At 30.2% G+C, this 18271-nt stretch overlaps 2 protein-coding genes and 1 pseudogene across 2 annotated transcripts; 2 read left to right on the top strand and 1 right to left on the bottom strand.

The window, feature by feature from the left end:
* Positions 1 to 731: 731 nt before the first annotated feature.
* On the top strand, positions 732 to 1112 carry LOC108477889 (protein TRIGALACTOSYLDIACYLGLYCEROL 5, chloroplastic). Its single transcript, XM_017780362.1, has one exon. It carries the CDS (start codon positions 732 to 734, stop codon positions 1110 to 1112), a length of 381 nt encoding a protein of 126 aa, XP_017635851.1.
* LOC108477415 (MADS-box protein FLOWERING LOCUS C-like) lies at positions 865 to 2599 on the bottom strand. Its single transcript, XM_017779955.2, has 2 exons — positions 2358 to 2599; positions 865 to 2243 (listed from the first exon to the last, which is right to left on the bottom strand). The coding sequence occupies exon 2, from the start codon at positions 2223 to 2225 to the stop codon at positions 1464 to 1466; it is 762 nt and encodes a 253-aa protein (XP_017635444.1). The 5' UTR covers positions 2226 to 2243; positions 2358 to 2599; the 3' UTR covers positions 865 to 1463.
* Positions 2600 to 13211: 10612 nt separating this feature from the next.
* Positions 13212 to 17144, top strand: LOC108476834 (phosphoenolpyruvate carboxylase-like; annotated as a pseudogene).
* The last annotated feature ends 1127 nt before the right edge of the window (positions 17145 to 18271 follow it).

The following is an 18271-nucleotide window of genomic DNA, read 5'->3' as shown; positions in this document are numbered from 1 at the left end:
AATCTTGATTAGGCTAGAAACTTCAATGACTTCTCATCCTCTAGTGCTTGCATCATCTATTTAGGTTGCAATCCCATCTCATAGAGCTCCAAAAAGCAACGAACCGTTGATCATTCCTCCATAGAGGCTGAATATTGATCTATTGCTAACACTTCTGCTGAAATGAATCGGGTTTGCTCTCTGTTAAATGATCTTGGTCTTCAACCTTCTACATGCCTGGTATTTAGGAGATTTCAAATTTCTTTGCTCTTGTTTTCTGTTTTGATGTACTGCTGCTATATAAGAGTTAGTTTTGGGCTTCAAATGTGTATATATATCATTGAAATTATAAATGAAATATGTCAAATTCTATTTTTCTATCAAATCCAACCCTTGAAAAACCTGAATTTGAAAAAATCTAAATTCAAAATAATTCAAGCTCAAACAAAACAAATAGAAAAAAAGCGGGACCCAATCCCACTCATTTGCCACCCAAATTGGCTATATTAAAAAATAATAAATTTTAGACGAAATTCAAATTGAAAAAAAAAAAAAACTACGAAATTTGATAATTACTTATGTCATTCTGTTAACTTGTAGTCCGTAACCTAAAAGGCTGTAGTTGTAATAAATAGGATAATTTCCCTTCATATTATCCAACACCACGATTGATAAAGTTCTCAATTTCAAGTCGCCCACGTCCCAACCCAATCCCCTTTTCACTATACACTAACTTCCCTTGGCTCAATCACATGAAAACCAGATCCAAAGACGCAAATTCCTTGTGGAAATGGAAAGGAAACATGAAGAGGAAAAAGAAAGACAAGCAATTTCCAGTGTCAGAATTCCTCCGTGAAAGCCGCCAGAAAGTGGAGGAGAACGTACTAGGCCCAGGCGGCGGTGCTGGGATCGGTTGTGGCGTTGGAGTTGGTTTCGGCTTGGTTGGGGGAATTGGGTATGGTGGGTGGCCTTGGAACCATTTGAGGCTTGCGTTTGGGGTTGGAGCTGGTTGTGGTATTGGGTTTGGGTTCGGATTTGGACAGGGTATTGGTTATGGTTTTAGTTTAGAATCTTTGGAGTCCAACTTGTCTAAAGATAGTTCCGATTCCAACAGAAAATTTTTGATTTCTTAGGAAGCCGAACAATGTTGCTATGTTTCAATTGTGTTGAGTACTGAATGGATTTGTACTGGTTTTCAACAAGTGTTCTCGTGTTCTTTTCTTCTTCTTTTTTGTGAGAGTTGCATGCAGACCAGGTGTTTGATATATTGTCAACATAACAGAGTTTACTCCTTTAAAATAAAATAATGTCAGAGCCAATGTCACTGAGTTTCATAATATGTTTTTCATCTATATAATACTTTCAAACAGAAGCAACTAGACCCTATAATAGTCATAACCAATGAAAACAAAACAGCACTTATCCAAGAATATCAATACTATAATGTATTTCCAGAAATCCTAAAAAAGGGAAGGAAAAAAAAATCAATTGAAAGGAGGAAAGAAACCCAAGTCTGAAGCATTCATCTGAGGGGGAAAACCAGGCATCTTTGGATAATAAATGCATGGAAGAACAGGGTGAACGTTAGGGTCGTAGTAACCCATCGAGGAATTAGCATCCTTGTAAGGTGATTGTATCGAAGATGGATCAACATAATGAACCGGCAATGGAACATACGGAATACTACTACTATTTTCAAACTCAGGATAGCTAATAAAATTTTTCTTTGGCCAATATGTCTGAAAACTCTGGTGTTGTGGGGTTTTAATCGGTTCTTGGTAGATAACAGCTTCCTTTCCCTTCCCCTTGTTCTTTGGTGATCCAGCTCCTCCCTTAAGAACCAGTTTTGATTGAATTACGTTCATAACAGCAGCAATCTTTGCATCCAATTCGAAAATCAAGTTTCGAAGTTGATTCTCGGAGTAGTGATTGACCATATTCTTGTGATCCAATATATCAAATTTGTCACCAAATCTTCTCCTCTTACTTGCGGAAGAATCACAAGCTGTTTTGTCAATACGCCGCTGCTTGAACCACTCGATGATTTGTTCAGCTTCCACATTATTATGGGGCCAAATCTCAGCTTTTACTTTACCATGTTCATAGATGATGAGCAGTAGCTTGATATCACAAAGAATTGATAACTCCTTGGCCTTCTTTAACAAATTAGTCCTTCTCTTTTCGAAAACTCTCTTACGAGCCTTCTCATTCTCTATCAGCTTCATCTCCGTCCTACGTTTGCCCATCTGTTCTGATATGATAAACTGAATTGCACACAGATACATATATAAATAAAGCTTTATAATTTACTGACAATGTAACAAAGAGAGACTAACAATCAGTAAGGTCGGAAACAGAAAATAAAAAAATTAGCTTACTTTGCTTTCCTGTCGGAAACTTGAATGCAAGAGAGCGCTTAGGAGGGTGGGACAGAGGGCTTGTGAGAGGTATCTCTTGCGGCGGGGTTGTCTGTAGAGAGATGAGAGTAGGTCGGCAATTTATGAAGGAAATCTTTTGAGGAAACTTGTTTTCGATTTGCAAATTTATTAGGATCTATATCTCTATTTATACTAATATAGTTCTCCTGAGTTTTTATATATATTTCTGGTCAAAACAAGACCTTGATATCATAGCTTAAAGATATCGATGCAATTATATAGATTAAGAATAATGTCAAATAAAAATTACTATAATAAAAAAATAATTATGAGTCTTTTAAGAATTTGTAAAACTAAATCTTTTCTTTGATATCATTGTCAGCTTTTGGGTTGATTGTTAGTTATTTTTAGTATTTTTATTTTGTTTTTAATTTTAATCTACATTTATCTCAAATCTATGTTTAATGATTTTTGTTTTTCTACTTTGTTTTCTTTAAAAGTTGATGTAATTTTATTTTTAGTTTTTAGTTTCTAGTATATTTTAGCATATATATGTTATTTTATAATATAAAAATGCCATCAGATTTATTAGTAACAATTCTCAATGAGTTTCATAACGATAAATTATAGTGATTGTAATAGATTTGAGATGATGAGAAGGATAAACTAACTAAGACTTGGCCTTTTGTGCATTATTAATACGGTGGGTCTCTTAGAGATTTTGGTAGTTGATTTTTGGTTAATAGGTATTCATCGTCAAGTTAATTTGATGATGGTGGGGGTTAGAGTGCAAATTTCACCGATTTGATCAAGTTGATGCATCCTAATTTCTTTATGAATTATTACAATGTTGTAGTTACTATTAGTTTGTCTTTCTCTTTTCTTTTTCTTTTTTTTTATATTGTTCTGCAGACATGACATTTGTGCATTAGTTTAGAAGGGATTATAGGTAAAATTAGGCATTATGTAAAAAAAACAATTTATACTCTATATAAAGCATGACACGTTGATGTCGGTTAATTAAGCACTAACTCTTTTGAGTTATGAAAAAAGTATTCTTATTTTATAAAGTAAATTATATCATTTTGAGAATATTTTATCATTTTATATCTTTCACATAGAAAATAGAAAAAATAAACACATTATAAGACTTAAACCCAAGTATTTACAACTTCCAACATTTGTTTTTTACCGTTCAACCAAATTCTTTGTTATTTATATTATTTTTTATTGATATATTTATTAATAATTCTATTTTTCAACCACATTTTGAGTTTACAATAATATAGTTTTAATAAATAGGGTAACTATACAAACTGTGACATAACTATAAAAAAATTTCATTTTAGACACCCAAAATAAAAGGTTTACAATTTAGCCACCCACATTACATAATTCATTCATTTTGATCACTCTTGTTATGACTCTTTCTTTAAACCATATGTAGCAGAACATTAAAATGAAAATGACCATACCTAGTTGGAACTAAGGATTAGAGCTAGAGATATGGTAGTTATTTACTAGCAAAGAGCTGCAAGCAATGGCCAAACAATAAACTTTGATAGCCTATAGTATGTTTCTTCATAATCAATCCTAAGACCTAAACATGCTTAGGTATTTTATTGAATTAAAAGCAATCAAATTTGGTGCTTCCATTAGCTTTGTAATGGTTAACCAAAATTCTTTTTTTTTTTTTTGTAAAAATGGTTTCCCTATGAGAAAATGGCCTCTCGTTCTCATGCATATAAATTCTGTATACATATAATGGCTTATATGAATAAACTAAATTAAAAGTAGGGGTTTCTTTAGTTGAATGTATAACACCCCAAAAATCTAAATGTTTGATTGTGGAACTCGATAGTAATTAAATTTTTGTATATATGGTTATGTGCTCTGTTTATATGTTTAAGGTTGGGGGTTTGATTCAGGACTTTAGAAAGTTTTGCTATTTTGTTCTAAATTAACCTCTATCCTTGAATTGTCGACTTAAGTTTAATTCTGTGCGAATCTATATAAAAAATGAGCCTGTTGGTTTACTAGTTAAGCTTATCTATTCTACTTAGTCTTGTGTTCAAGTCTCGGTGCATGCGTTAAAGGATTTTTTTTTTTTGCTAATTGTTAGAATTTTGAAAGGTAGTTTTAAAATAGAAATTAAACGTTCTTTCTCTCTCCTCCCTCTTTCGTTTTCTTTCCTTTTCCTTTTGCTTTACACTGTTTGCTCCTCTTTCTCTTTTTCCTTTTTATCCTTGCTTAAATTCTCGTTCTCATCTTGCTGTTGTTGTTGGGTAAGTTCGTTTCCGTTAATTTCGTAAGTTTTGGTGTTCAATTTTTATTTATATTCGTTGTTTTATGTTTTGGTCAAAAACTTATTTTTTATTACATTTCTCGATTCTCCGTCTAAATGTTTAATTACTGCACATTAGGAGAAGGTCATGAGGAAGTCGTTCCAAAAATGCTTTAGATTCGGGAATTGTTGCATCGTGCGAAGGTAATGGTTGTTTTCATGTTTGGGGTTTTTGTCGAGATTTTGACTTAGTTGGTCGATGATAGTTGTTGCGAATTGGTTCGTAATGGTTATGTTTTGAACTTCTATTTGTCGCTTTTAGGATTCAGGATCAAAATCTGTTGCTTCTACATCGACTCGTTAGCAAGTGCGTACCGAAAACTTGACTTTTTGTGAATTTCGAACGCTAGAAAACATGGTTATTGACGCCACACGGCCGTATGGTAGGTCATGTGAATCGCACAACCATGTGTCTAGCCGTGTAACTCATTATTCACGAATTAGATACACACGGACTGAGGACAAGAGCGTGTGTCCAAGCTGTGCATGGGAATGTTTTGTGCAGGGTTCACACAAACCAAGGACACAGGCGAGTGTCCAAGTCGTGTAACACACTATTTGTACATTAGGACCACATGGGCGTGTGTTAGGCCGTGTGAGGCATACGGGCGAACATACGAGCATGTGCTAAGCCATGTGAAACTACATGGGCCAATTAGTTAGGCCGTGTGAAACCACACGGACGTGTGGACCAATATTTGGAATTTTTCCCTTGGACCACAAGTGTCTTTTGACACGAATGCAAGCCTTCTATGGGGTCCGTATGATCTGAATTAAACTGTATAAACTGCTATTTTATGATCTGATGAGTACTAAAAATCTGTATGTGTATTGCGTATGAAAATCGTTAATTATATTAATTTATTCAGTACGAGTATGATTTGTATCTAGATGGTCGTATAGACTTCTATGTTAACTGACATTTGAAATCAGCATTTACATTTGGGTGGGAATGTGTGTAAATGAGGAAGTGCTCTGTTCTGGATCAGTTGTTAAACCACCAGTATATGTAATCTGATCTGGCAGCTAGCCTGCAATTACTGAAACGTGTCATATCAACACTATGTGGTGTGTATGGTTGGATGAGTATTAATTACTCATTTTGGTGTATTGAGTTGGTCGAAAATGGTGTGTAAAAGATGAAGGTAGGATAATTACATCTGTTCTGTATCTGACAATGAATTTGACTTATTATGTGTCTGGTATGTTAATTGAACAAATTGCCTTTTGAGTTTGATTCAAAATCTAAACTTAGAACTTTATTGGTTTAATCACAGCTTTATTGAATATGTAATTATTTTCCTTATTGCATTGCTAATTCATTTTTGTCGGTTGATTGAATTAAAGGTAACATTCAGACTTGATCGGGTCAGCAGACCAGGAGCTCGGTCCTATTATTTATTAGCTTTTATTATTATCTATATTACTGGTTTATTTTCAGTATATTCGAGGAATTCGACTTACTAATATGATGAACTCAGATTAAACTTTATGTGGTTAAATTCCTTTAATTTCTAGATGACTTTAAAAAGACTAAGTTTCAGGAGTTATGTTTTGAGAAATATTTGATGTAGCTCTCCAGACTTGGCTTTGTCATCTAGGCCAGGTATGTGGTGTTACAAAATGTCTGTAGTGGTTGAAAAATTATTAACCATTGCTAATTTCATTTACTGATTCAGTCATCTTGAAGTTTATTTCTATTCTCTTCATGATTTCAAATACTCAATAAATAAGTTGTACGACTTGCCCACCCTCAAGTGTGCCAAAATTTTAATCATCTACAATCAACACCATCCGAGGCTAAACAATCGTCATCACCAGCATTCAGCACATTTTTAAAGCTAGCACCAAAATAAAGCAGCTAAAGAGGTAGGACCTTCAATTATGAGAAGGGTGGGCCATCTAAGACTTGGCATTTTGTGCATCATTGATGCGGTGAGTCTCTTAGGGCCTTTGGCAGTTGTTTCTTGGTTGATTGGTATTCATCGTTAGGTTATTTGATGATGGCGAGGCTAGAATGTAAATTTCAGTGATTTGATCAAGATGCATCTCTAGTTTCTTCTGAATTATTCTAATGTTGTAGTTACTATCAGTTTGTCTTTTTTTTTTTAAAGATTATTCTGCAGACATGACATTTGTGCATTAGTTTGTAGTGATTTATTTATCGTTTTTACTATGTGTCATATATTTTCATTCTTTTATTTCATGGTCCCATTAATAATAGTTATTGATTTTAAGAAAACATTTTTTTTTAAATCTATATCACTAGCTAATTGAGTTTTAGCTTAATTGGCATTATTACTATTGAAACAATTAAAAGGATATAGGTTGAAGTGCGATTAAGTATGTGTTTCTTTCGATTTAGGGGTTAGGAGAAGTTATAAGTAGAATTAGGCATTGTGTAAAAAAAAAAACAATTATATACTATATATAAAGCATTTGACTTAGTTGATGTCACAAGTCAATTAAGTACTAATTCAGTTGAGTAATGACAAAATATCCTTATTTTATAAAGTAAATTATATTATTTTGAGGATGTTTTATCATTTTATATCTTTCACATAGAAAAATAAAAAAAGTTACACATTATGAGACTTAAAACCAAGTCTTTACAACTTTCAACATTTGTATTTTACCCTTCAATCAAATCATTTGTTATTTATATTATTTTTATAGATATATTTATTAATAATTTTTTTCACGAAGTTGAGTTTGCAATAACATAGTTTTAATAAATAGTGTAACTACACGTATGGTTACATAACTATAAAAATTTTTTATTTTAGGCACCTACATTATAGTTCATTTATTTTAGTCACTCTTTTAAAAAATCCAACGAATATCTGACATGATATTTCTTTTACACGTCAACTAATCATTGGATGCCACATGACACAATTTACCACGTTATAAGTATTTCATACCACTTTAAAGAACTAAAATATAATTTTTTTCAATACTAATTATTAACCAAAATAAAAGAAAAAAATAATTAAATAATTGAAAACCCCATAAATCAAAACTGTCATCTTCTTCCTCAAATTTCAACTGAGAATTGGGAAAAAAATTCATTTTATTATTTTCATCTTCATCTTCATCTCAACTCTTACAAAGACAGATCCAAAAACAATTTAATACATATACAAAGGGAGATTTTATGATAAACAATCAAAACAATTTTTTATGGATCTAACAGCAATAAAGAAATAATGATTGAAAAAGAATGAAACCTAGATGAGCGAAAGAGCGCCAGTTGCAGCAACGCCCCACATGGCAGTGGCTTGAATGTCGGCGAGCTGTACACATTGCCCAGGCTTAAGGAACCTGAACAAGGCTCTTTCTCTAGCCATTCTTGACATCTCCAAATCTAAAAATGAAACCCTAAGCCAAATTCATTTGTCTTCCTTCCCAATTCCTTCCTCTTCATTGTTGTGTTAATCCCCAAATTCGATTTGAAAATGAAACCCTAACACAAATTACTTCGTCTTCCCTTCTCAAGTCCTCCCTTTTCATCGTTGCATTTGAAACTGCCGCCGGAGGTTAACATTTGTAAATATCCCAAGTTTTTTAGGGTTATATCTCATTTAAATTAAATTAGAAGTTTGGATACTAAAATGATAATTTTTAAATGAATAAAAATGACATGAATTTTACTTTTACATGGAAAATTAAAATTTAAAAGAAAATTTTATGTTAATTTGTCTTTATGATTTTAATTAGAGTGACCAAAATAATTAAACAGTATAACATAAATATCTAAATTGTAAATTTTTTATTTTGAGTGCTTAAAATAAGAATTTTTTATAGTTAAGTGATTATATGTATAATTTACCTTAATAAATAACTATTTTTAAAATATAGTTATTGACTTAAAAATATTTATACTTTTAAGTTTTAGTTTTTTTAAGTATAGTTATTTTTAAAATGATTATTATTTCATTAAAAAATAATATTATGTTTTTAAAATTCTCTAACTATATATTTTATTTTTGGATAAAATGTAATATTTATTTAGACTCTTTTATCCCAATATTAAACGTTTTTATTATTAGTTTGGTTAAGAAACTTGACCATGATAGTTTCATCGATCAAAACCGTTAGAATGTTTATTTTATTTTGATGCGGTGAATTGTGGTGCATAAATAGTGTATAAGACTTATGCACAAATAATATTTGATTAATTATTTTTAAGTAAGTGTAAAATGTATTTGCAATCCAAAATGATGATGAAGTAGGTGGCTTTTTCAGGAAAAAAAATGAGCTATAATAAATGGTTTTATTTAAAATGTTGTTTTTTACGAGGGTAAACTAGAGGTAGTCAATTAAGTTTTAATTTATTCCTGTTTTCCTCACTCAATTCATAGTTCAACTTTTTAGTTTTTTAATGAAGTATCTAATTGGTTAATTGATCTAAATTCGATTAGTTAACTGAATTAACTGAAATTTATATATATATATATATATATATATATATTTTATTTTTAGTTAAAACAAGTATAAAACATATTAAAAATTAACTAAATTAACTGACCGATTAATTTATACTTTCAAAAAATTAACCGAATAGACCAACCCCGACTAAATAGTTATATATTATAATATTATTTATTAAGTTCGATTAATTTGGTTAACCGATCGATTTCGAAATTGAATTAATCGTTAACCAAACTTCTAAAAAATTATTAACCGACTCTTGCTCGAATTAATTCAGTTAACTGATTGATTAATCAAATTCAATCAGTTAACCGAATTAATTCAATTTTATTCGAAATTTGCACACCCCTATCCTAACTCTCATAATGTGCCAAGCAAATTCAACACGCTAGACAAGAAATTCATAACTAGAGTTGCCATTAACTAATTTTAGGCTAAATATAGTTACCCATCTACGAGTTAACTCATTTTAAAATCTACCTTAAGAAGGTAGGAGAAATAATAAAAGAACAAACTCAATCTACTTCCAAGATCTAAATTTAAGAGTATAGTTACATAGGGAAGGATTAACATCCCTACAATACCTGTCCTAAGACAATACTGTTCTATCTTTATCACATTTTATTAAGATTTTTGGCTTCTCATTAACGTAAATTGTTCTAAAACTAATGACTCCGTTATCCTAGTAATTATAGAAAAATTACCTAAATCTAATGTGATATCAAAATAATCTAAATTCTAAATAAATATCAAATTATTAACATTTAACCAAAATTAAAAAAATTAGAACTAATATTTACAAGCCTTACAAAATTGAATAAAACTTAAATTACACATTAACAAATCAATTTAAAAAACAACAAATCCAAGGCAATTTCCATAATCGATCATAATAAAATAATTACACAGTAAAAATAAAAATAAATAGTGGTTTAAGTGTGGATTGCAGTTGTTATATTTGTAGAATTAGGGATGAGCTTGGACTCTCTAATGAAGATGTAGCTTGACTTCATAAAGCCAGTTATGGTACTATTAAATAAGCTATAATATGTTGTTTAATCAAATGACAGCAATCCAAAACCTAAGAACATAGAAAAAAGGGCACTCAACCCATCTTTGGACTTTTAACTCAAACGGGCTTTAATCATTGGGCCACACCAATATACCCCTTTTTCAAAACATAACCAAAAATTCTTTTATTATTTCTACTTTTCTTTTCCTTTCCTTTTTTAGGCTGAAGAATCATATGTGGATATCTAAATACCCACCATTTCTATGCCATTTTTTAAAAAATTCATATTAAATTAAAATTAGCCCAAAATTAATTGAGGGCAAAAATAAAATAAAATCATAATTTAAAATCAACGATTAAAAGTTAAATTATTTTAAATAAGGTGTTGTTTGATAAACTGAAAAAATTAGTGTTGAAAACGAATTCAAGTTATAATTTTTTATATATTAATTAAAATTAATTATTGAATACAATTAGATTATTTGATAAATTTATATTTTAAATTATAAAAATAAAACTCTACATTTTATCTTTAATTTTAAACATTCCATTTTATTCTCAACAAAAATAAAATTTTAAATATAAAGTTTTTATAAAATAATATAATATTAAAATAAAGAAAATAAAATATAATTAATTGAAAATATTCTTCATTAAGTGATAAATAGCTCTTATCTACTTATTATTTTTACACTTTTTATAAAACATTCTATCAAATTGTTTTTATTTTGGATTATCAAACATACATAAAAAAATTAAATCATTGAAAATATTAGTTTTCGATTAATTCAATTTTTACAATGATCTATCAAACAAGGCCCAAAATTCCAAACAAAGTCCAATTCAAGTCTTTAAATTGTGTGAGAGAAATTCAAATTAGTCCCAATTTCAAAATCAAATTTTAATTTCGATTTCAAAACTAAGTTAATTTTAACTTAGCTTTAAAACTAGAATTAAAGAAAAATGATTTTGCTCAAAAATATCATATAGTCCATGTTTTTATGGATTTAAAGCTTCATAAATTCGAAATTGTACAACTTACACAAAATTAGGTGTCTACCTTGAGGGCCACGAAAAAAAAATTAAGGATTAAATTTATTATTTAAAAACACTTAAATAAGGAAAAATTAGTGATTTTAAAAGTTATCAAAACTGATTAATATAAATAAAAAGAATTTTCATCACCATTCGAGGCGAAAATGTGAAATAAATCTTCTTAAAATAATTAAAATTAATTAATTTTCTAATCGATAACAACATTCAATTAAGTATTTTGAATAACTAATTGTACTTAAATAAGAGTTGTTTTAGCATTGCTTTTAAAAAGTACTTTTAAGAAATTTAGTTTAAAATCTAAGTGTTTAGTATTGCTATCAAAAATACTTTTGAAAAATAAAATGTCTATTTTAGACATGATATTATAAAGTAACAAATATACATCTAAATAATGTTCAAATTAGTTCCATTTATGATATTTTAGCAAGAATATAAAAAATTATTATAATTTGTTGTTAATATTTTAATATATGAAATATAAATTTTAAATATTTTAAAGCAATTAATATTAATTATTTATAAAATTTAATTAGAATATATAAACTATATTTTAGATATTTAAATATAACCATTAAATATTTGTAATTAGATATTAACACATTTGTATTATTTTAAGAAATATTTTTTAATTAATGATTTTATTTTAAAATGTAATTTGAATATATAACTCATATTAGATCTTAACATAACATAGAAAATATAAACCTAACAAATTAAAATATTATATGTATTTGGATTAAAGTTTCAAAATGGGGTAATATTTATAGACCAAATATAAGTATTAAAAATTTTACATTAGCATTTACAATTCAAAATGAATGAAAAATGAGATAAGAAAAATAAAACAATGAAAAAGTAATAATACTTTCAAAAGTGTTTTTTGCTCAAGAAAAGTAAAAGTGCTTTTGAATAAGGGTTTTGAAAAGTCATTCGTTTCGGTGAAAAGTTATTTGTTTAGCACAATTTTTCTTCTAAAAGTATTTTTCAAACCAAAAGTTTTTTTTTTTAAGCATTGCTAAATAGAGCCTAAGCCACTTGAAATGTAACTTTTCCTCAAAGCCCAGGCCTTAAATGTTGATTTGACAAGCTAACATATGACTGACGTGGATAAATAATGTTGTGATAGCTGATATAAAAAAATGATGACATGAAGGACTTAATTGATTTTTAAAATTTATTTTACAACGAATTTTTAGCATTTAAGTTGAAAGTTCTAAAATATTCTTAAACATTAAATATAAAATATAAAAATAAAAATTATTGAATTTTTCAAAAATTTAAAACTATAAAATGTATTAATGATTTTATATAATTTTCTATCATTTTTGTATTTTTAAATCAATTTTTATAATTTTATGATATTTTAATATTTTTATATATGGTTTTTGTAGAATAGTATTAAAATTTTATAAAAAATAAAAAATGAAAAATATTAAAATTTTAGAAACCGTTTAAAATTATAAAAATAATTAAAATTTAAAAATTTCAAGAAAATCATATAAAAATTATTTAAAAGATTTAAAATTTTAAAAAGTATTAAAGTTTATAAAAAATTATAAAACTTTTAAAAATATTAAAAAAGTATATATATATTTTTGTTATTTTTCAATTTAGAGTTTTTGGCTTCAGTAGTGAGGGACGGAGATGTTGAAGTGTGATTGTGATTGGACTTATGAGAAGTGTCAAGTGATGGGTTTGAATGATGATGACTTTAGTGCTTATGACTTAAATTGATGATGGGTAATGATTTTGGTAGAGGAAAATTGGTAAGGATAAGTTGAGATACGATGTCTGTGAGAGAAAAGAAAAAGAACTAGTAAATTTTTTATTTTTAATAATTTTATTTTCTAATTTTTATAATATTTTAATAATTTTTATAATTTCAATTTTTAATTTTTAATTATTTTTAATAACTTTTTAATTATATTTAAAACTTTCTATAATCTTTTTATAATTTTTATAATATATTTATAATATTCATAATTTTTATAATATATATTTAGTTAAATTTGTTAGAATGTTTTTAAATTTTTTAGGGTCTGTTTGTTTGGAAGTAAAGTATTTTCCGGAAAAGCTTTTCAACCTTTTCCATTGTTTGTTTGGCTGAAAATATTTTTCCAACGGAAAATCAATTACAAAACATGGGAAAAGAACCCTTTAATTTTGGAAAATGTCTTACTGTTTCTAATTTGGTAAGACATTTTCAAGAAAATTAGAAGCCAACACTGATTTTCTGCTTTCCCTTCCCCTTCCCCCATCCTTGACACCTGATCTTCTGCTTGTCGTCAACCAAAACTGATTCTCAACACCAGGCACTAGCGTTCATCAAAGCTGTTACCTATCTTCGTCTTTCGTTGTCAAAATCTACACTGGCATTCATCTTCCTCTCTCGAAGGTAAGAACGAAAAAAATTGATATGGGGAAAGGGTGTTGTCTTTTCTAATGTTTAACTTTGGTTTGTCTTTTCTGATGAACCCATTTTTCTTCATTACAGATTCGATCACAGTGCTTATTGTTATTTCATTCCTCAATTCTCAATCCTTTTCTCCTGCTTGAAATTTACTCGGTTTTGATTTTTGTTCGAATTTGTTTTTGCACTCTTTTCCCTTTTTACTGGTACTGAGGCGTGAAGACTGCTGAACAGAAGAAGAGGAACTTGCTTTGCTTTTTCGTGATCTATAAAAGCATCTCAGCAACTTTGCTCTAAGTCCGTGGTAGTCTTGATTTCTTTCTACGTTTCTCCTGTTTCTCAGTTGATTTTTTTTATGTTTCTCTTTCTCATCTTATTTCTTCTTTGTTCATAGAACTAGTTATAGTTTAGCTTTATTTTTGTTGGAAATTTATGAAACAAAGAAGATTCCAAGGGTAAATTTATTCATAAAATTACTTATAGTTCCACAACCATTTGGCCTTTTGTTTTGAACTGAAATGGTTATCATGTAAACGACCTGGCCTTTATTAGTTTTACTTCACAGTTGACATATTTAATCCACAACTGTGAATTGTGTCAATTACTGAAAGCATTTGTGGATTGCAACGGATGGGTGCACTTTGTGAATATAAGATATTGTGTCTAGTTAAAAGCTGATCTTTGCGCACTTGAATCAAGTGCTTACCATACTCTTCATTTCATGAAGCTTATGGTACTGATGGAGCTAGAAGTCGCTTGAGCCACTCTAAATCCCCAGGCTGTTTACCTTATGTGGCAACTCATTTAATTCCTACGATGGTCATAATCGAAACATGGGAGCTTATAGAACTGAGGGATGGGATACTGAGAAATGGGGATCTGATTTACAATCTTACAATCAGTTTGACTACCATGCCTTCCCTCAAACGTTAGATGAGTTGAAGTTAGAATTTAAGAGAGAGGCAATGGAACTTGGAAGAATTCGTGATAAGGAAGAAGATGAAGAGAATTATAAGCATCGGGAGGTAAGATGTTTATCTTGTTTGACTATCGTGTGTGCTTTTGGTGCTAAATGGTTTCTTTGACAAGCCTATATCCTTCTGAGATAAGGTAAATTTTTTTATAACTTAGTTATCAATGTTGGATTGTAGCTTTCTGTACTGTTAATTAACTACAATGAACACCATGAAGTTCAAAACTCTAAAGCCGGAAACAGATGTTTTTGTTCTTACTTTGTTTCTTTACTCAAATATCTTTTGGAGTGTTTCAGCATTTTCTTGATTTATCATGCAGGCAACCCAAGGGTAACTCCTGAGGTCACAAGGGATGTTTGCTTGTTGGCTAGAATGATGGCTGCCAATTTGTACTATTCCTAGATTGAGGATCTGATGTCTGAGGTATTAAGCTCATCCATCGAACATGCTTTATAGAGCTTTTCTGAAAGGACCTATTTTAGGCAAATTCTTGTCGATGTCTTTGCAGTTGTCCATGTGGCGTTGCAGTGATGAGGTTCGTGTTCGTGCTGATGAACTTCATAGATCCTTAAGGAGAGATGCTAAACACTGCATAGGTATACACGCTAGTTTTTGTTTTGTGTTCATTTTATTCTGAATCTAGATTATGCACTTTCTACATGATTAAATAGCTTTGCAGAATGGACTGAAGTTCTTGTTATCAGAATATACTTTGAATTGAAGTATAAAGACTTTTTCTCCCTCGCCAATTCTCCATGAAGGGATAAGATTTTTCTTTAATGTATGTTATATAGCATGCTCAAAGATTGAATTTAGACTAAGTGACTTGGAAATGGTAGTATCTACATATATTTTGTTCAATGATCTGTTATGTTGGTTAAGTTCTAATTGATGTAACTCTTGATGCAGAGTTTTGGAAACAAATCCCTCCCTACCGTGTTATTCTTGGTGATGTTAGGGACAAGCTGTATCAAACACGTGAAAGGTCATGGCAATTATTATCTCATGGTATGTCTGAGATTCTGGAGGAAACAACTTTCACCAACATTGAGCAGGTATCTTTTTTTTTTGTCCTATATCATGGTTTTATTATTAGTTTGGAATATCCTTACTTTTCACAAGTGAAATAGAGATTTCCATATGTCACTCTACACTTTTCAAGAGTTTGTTACGGGTATGCATCCAACAAGGGTATGTTCATTTTTTTCCATGTACTTGAAGAATCCTTGGAGGGCCATAGTCATGCCTTGATATGCATCGGGCTTAGGTGTTGAACATAGGTTCTTTGACAAAAATGAAGAGTCGGAACAACACAGAGAATAGTAAATTTCCTCTTTGACTATATTGTTGTAATTAGGAATGGGAAAATCCCCACCAAAAATAATAATTATTGAATTAGGTTCTGAAAGACCATTCTACATCACTCTTAAGTAACTATTTTTGTTATGATCATAAATAGCATTTTATTACGTGTATATTTTTTCTATAGTAACCTCTTCTTAACTAACCCTGGCACTAATTAAGTTTTAAAATTTATGCAGTTCTTGGAACCTCTTGAACTTTGTTATATATCACTTTGCTCTTGTGGTGACTGGCCAATTGCTGATGGAAGCCTTCTTAATTTCTTGAGGCAAGTGTCAACCTTTGGGCTCTCACTTGTCAGACTTGACATTAGGCAAGAGTCTGACCGTCATACAGATGTCTTAGATGCTATTACCAAACACTTGGAAATTGGTTCCTACTGAGAGTGGTCTGAAGAACAAATGCAGGAATGGCTATTATCTGAACTAAGTGGCAAGCGTCCACTGTTTGGTTCAGATCTTCCTAAAACAGAAGAAATTGTTGATGTTTTAGACACATTCAATGTCTTAGTAGAGCTCCCAGCAGATAACTTCGGAGCGTACATCATTTTAATGGCAACTGCACCTTCTGATGTTTTTGCTGTTGAGCTCCTGCAACGTGAATGCCATGTGAAGCAACCATTAAGAGTTGTTCCACTATTTGAGAAGCTTGCAGATTTGGAGGCTGCACCTACTGCTTTGGCTCGGCTCTTCTCAGTAGATTGGTACAGAAATCAGATCAATAGAAAGCAAGAAGTTATGATTGGGTATTCAGATTCAGGTAAAGATGTTGGGCGTCTCTCTGCTGCCTGGAAATTATACAAAGCTCAAGAGGAGCTTATAAAGGTTGCTAAGAAATTTGGAATGAAGCTAACAATGTTCCATGGTCGTGGTGGGACTGTTGGAAGAGGAGGTGATCCAACTCATCTTGTTATATTATCTCAACCACCAGAAACTATTCACAGATCACTTCGTGTTACAGTTCAAGGTGAAGTTATTGAGCAATAGTTTGGGGAGGAGCACTTGTGCTTTAGAACACTCTCAGCGTTTTACAGCTGCCACACTTGAGTATGGTATGCATCCGGCAGTTTCACCAAAGCCTGAATGGCGTGCACTGATGTATGAAATGGCCATTTTTGCTACTTTAAAAGACTGATGTAGCATAAACTTTGTTATTGCTGAAGGATTTGGATACATATGGTTAGGGGTGTGCAAAATTCGGGTAAAACTGAAAAAATTTGATTAACCGTCCGAATTCGGTTAATCGGTCGGTTAACCGAATTAATTCGGTTGGGGGTTAGTTAAAATTTTTTTAAGTTTTCGGTTAACGGTTAATTCGGTTTGAAATCAGTCGGTTAACCGAAAAAAATTAATAAAAAATTATAATATATAAATAGCTCACTATTCACTCAAACTCAATCCAACATAAACCTAAATACTCAATCTAATATATATTAACTCTAGTACCCAACCCAACCCAATCATAAAAATTACAAATAATTTAATAAATAAAAATAAAAATCTAAAACTAAAACTAAAAATAAAAAAAATATAATTTTATACAAATAATTCGGTTAATTCGGGCAATTCGGGTAATTCGGGTAATTCGGTTAATTTTCGGTTAATTTTATACTTATTTTAACCAAAAATTAAAAAAAAACATATAATTTTTGGTTAATTCGGTTAACCGACCGAATTAACCGAAAAATTTTAGGTTCGGTTAATTTTTTTAAAAATATTTTGGTTCGGTTAACGGTTAAAAATTTTAAAAGGTCGGTTAATTTGGTTAATATTATTTCGGGTCGGTTAACCGACCGGTTAACCGATTGAACACCCCTACATACGGTTGGAGATGAAACTCATTCATTGTAATATCCTGATTTTGGGCCTAGTCGGAATAGTGGTTTCGTGACCACAAAATCCTAGATAGAAATAATTATTTTATGATTATTTTAAGGTCTATGATATGATTGCATGATTGTGTGAAAATTTCGTGAAGAAATTTTATGCATAAAGTGCTTAATTTGAAATTTGGGACTAAATTGAATAAATTGCAAAACTTGTGTTCTAGAAGTATTTTGCATAAAATTGAATTAGATTATTAATTAGAGGTCCTTAAAGAGTAATTTTACCAATTTCTAAGTCTATGGACAAAAATTAGGACATGGAAGGAATTTTGGAAAGTTTAGTAGTAAGGGCATTTTGGTCATTTAGGGTAAAATGAATTAAAATACAAAATTAAAAGCCAATTTTGCTCATCTTCAACCCCATGGCCGAATATAGCAAGGAGAAACCATGGCTAGGGTTTTCAAGCTTCCAAGCTCGATTGTAAGTCCGTTCTAGC

This window comes from Gossypium arboreum, chromosome 12, assembly GCF_025698485.1.
Source record: "Gossypium arboreum isolate Shixiya-1 chromosome 12, ASM2569848v2, whole genome shotgun sequence".
Taxonomy (NCBI): Eukaryota; Viridiplantae; Streptophyta; class Magnoliopsida; order Malvales; family Malvaceae; genus Gossypium; species Gossypium arboreum.
Note: the sequence above shows the minus strand (reverse complement) of the source record. Positions and strands in the feature narration are given on the sequence as shown.

Bases quoted from the DNA above. Each gene is read 5' to 3' on its own strand.
- LOC108477415 (XM_017779955.2), bottom strand. From the start codon at position 2,225: ATGGGCAAACGTAGGACGGAGATGAAGCTGATAGAGAATGAGAAGGCT.
- LOC108477889 (XM_017780362.1), top strand. From the start codon at position 732: ATGAAAACCAGATCCAAAGACGCAAATTCCTTGTGGAAATGGAAAGGA.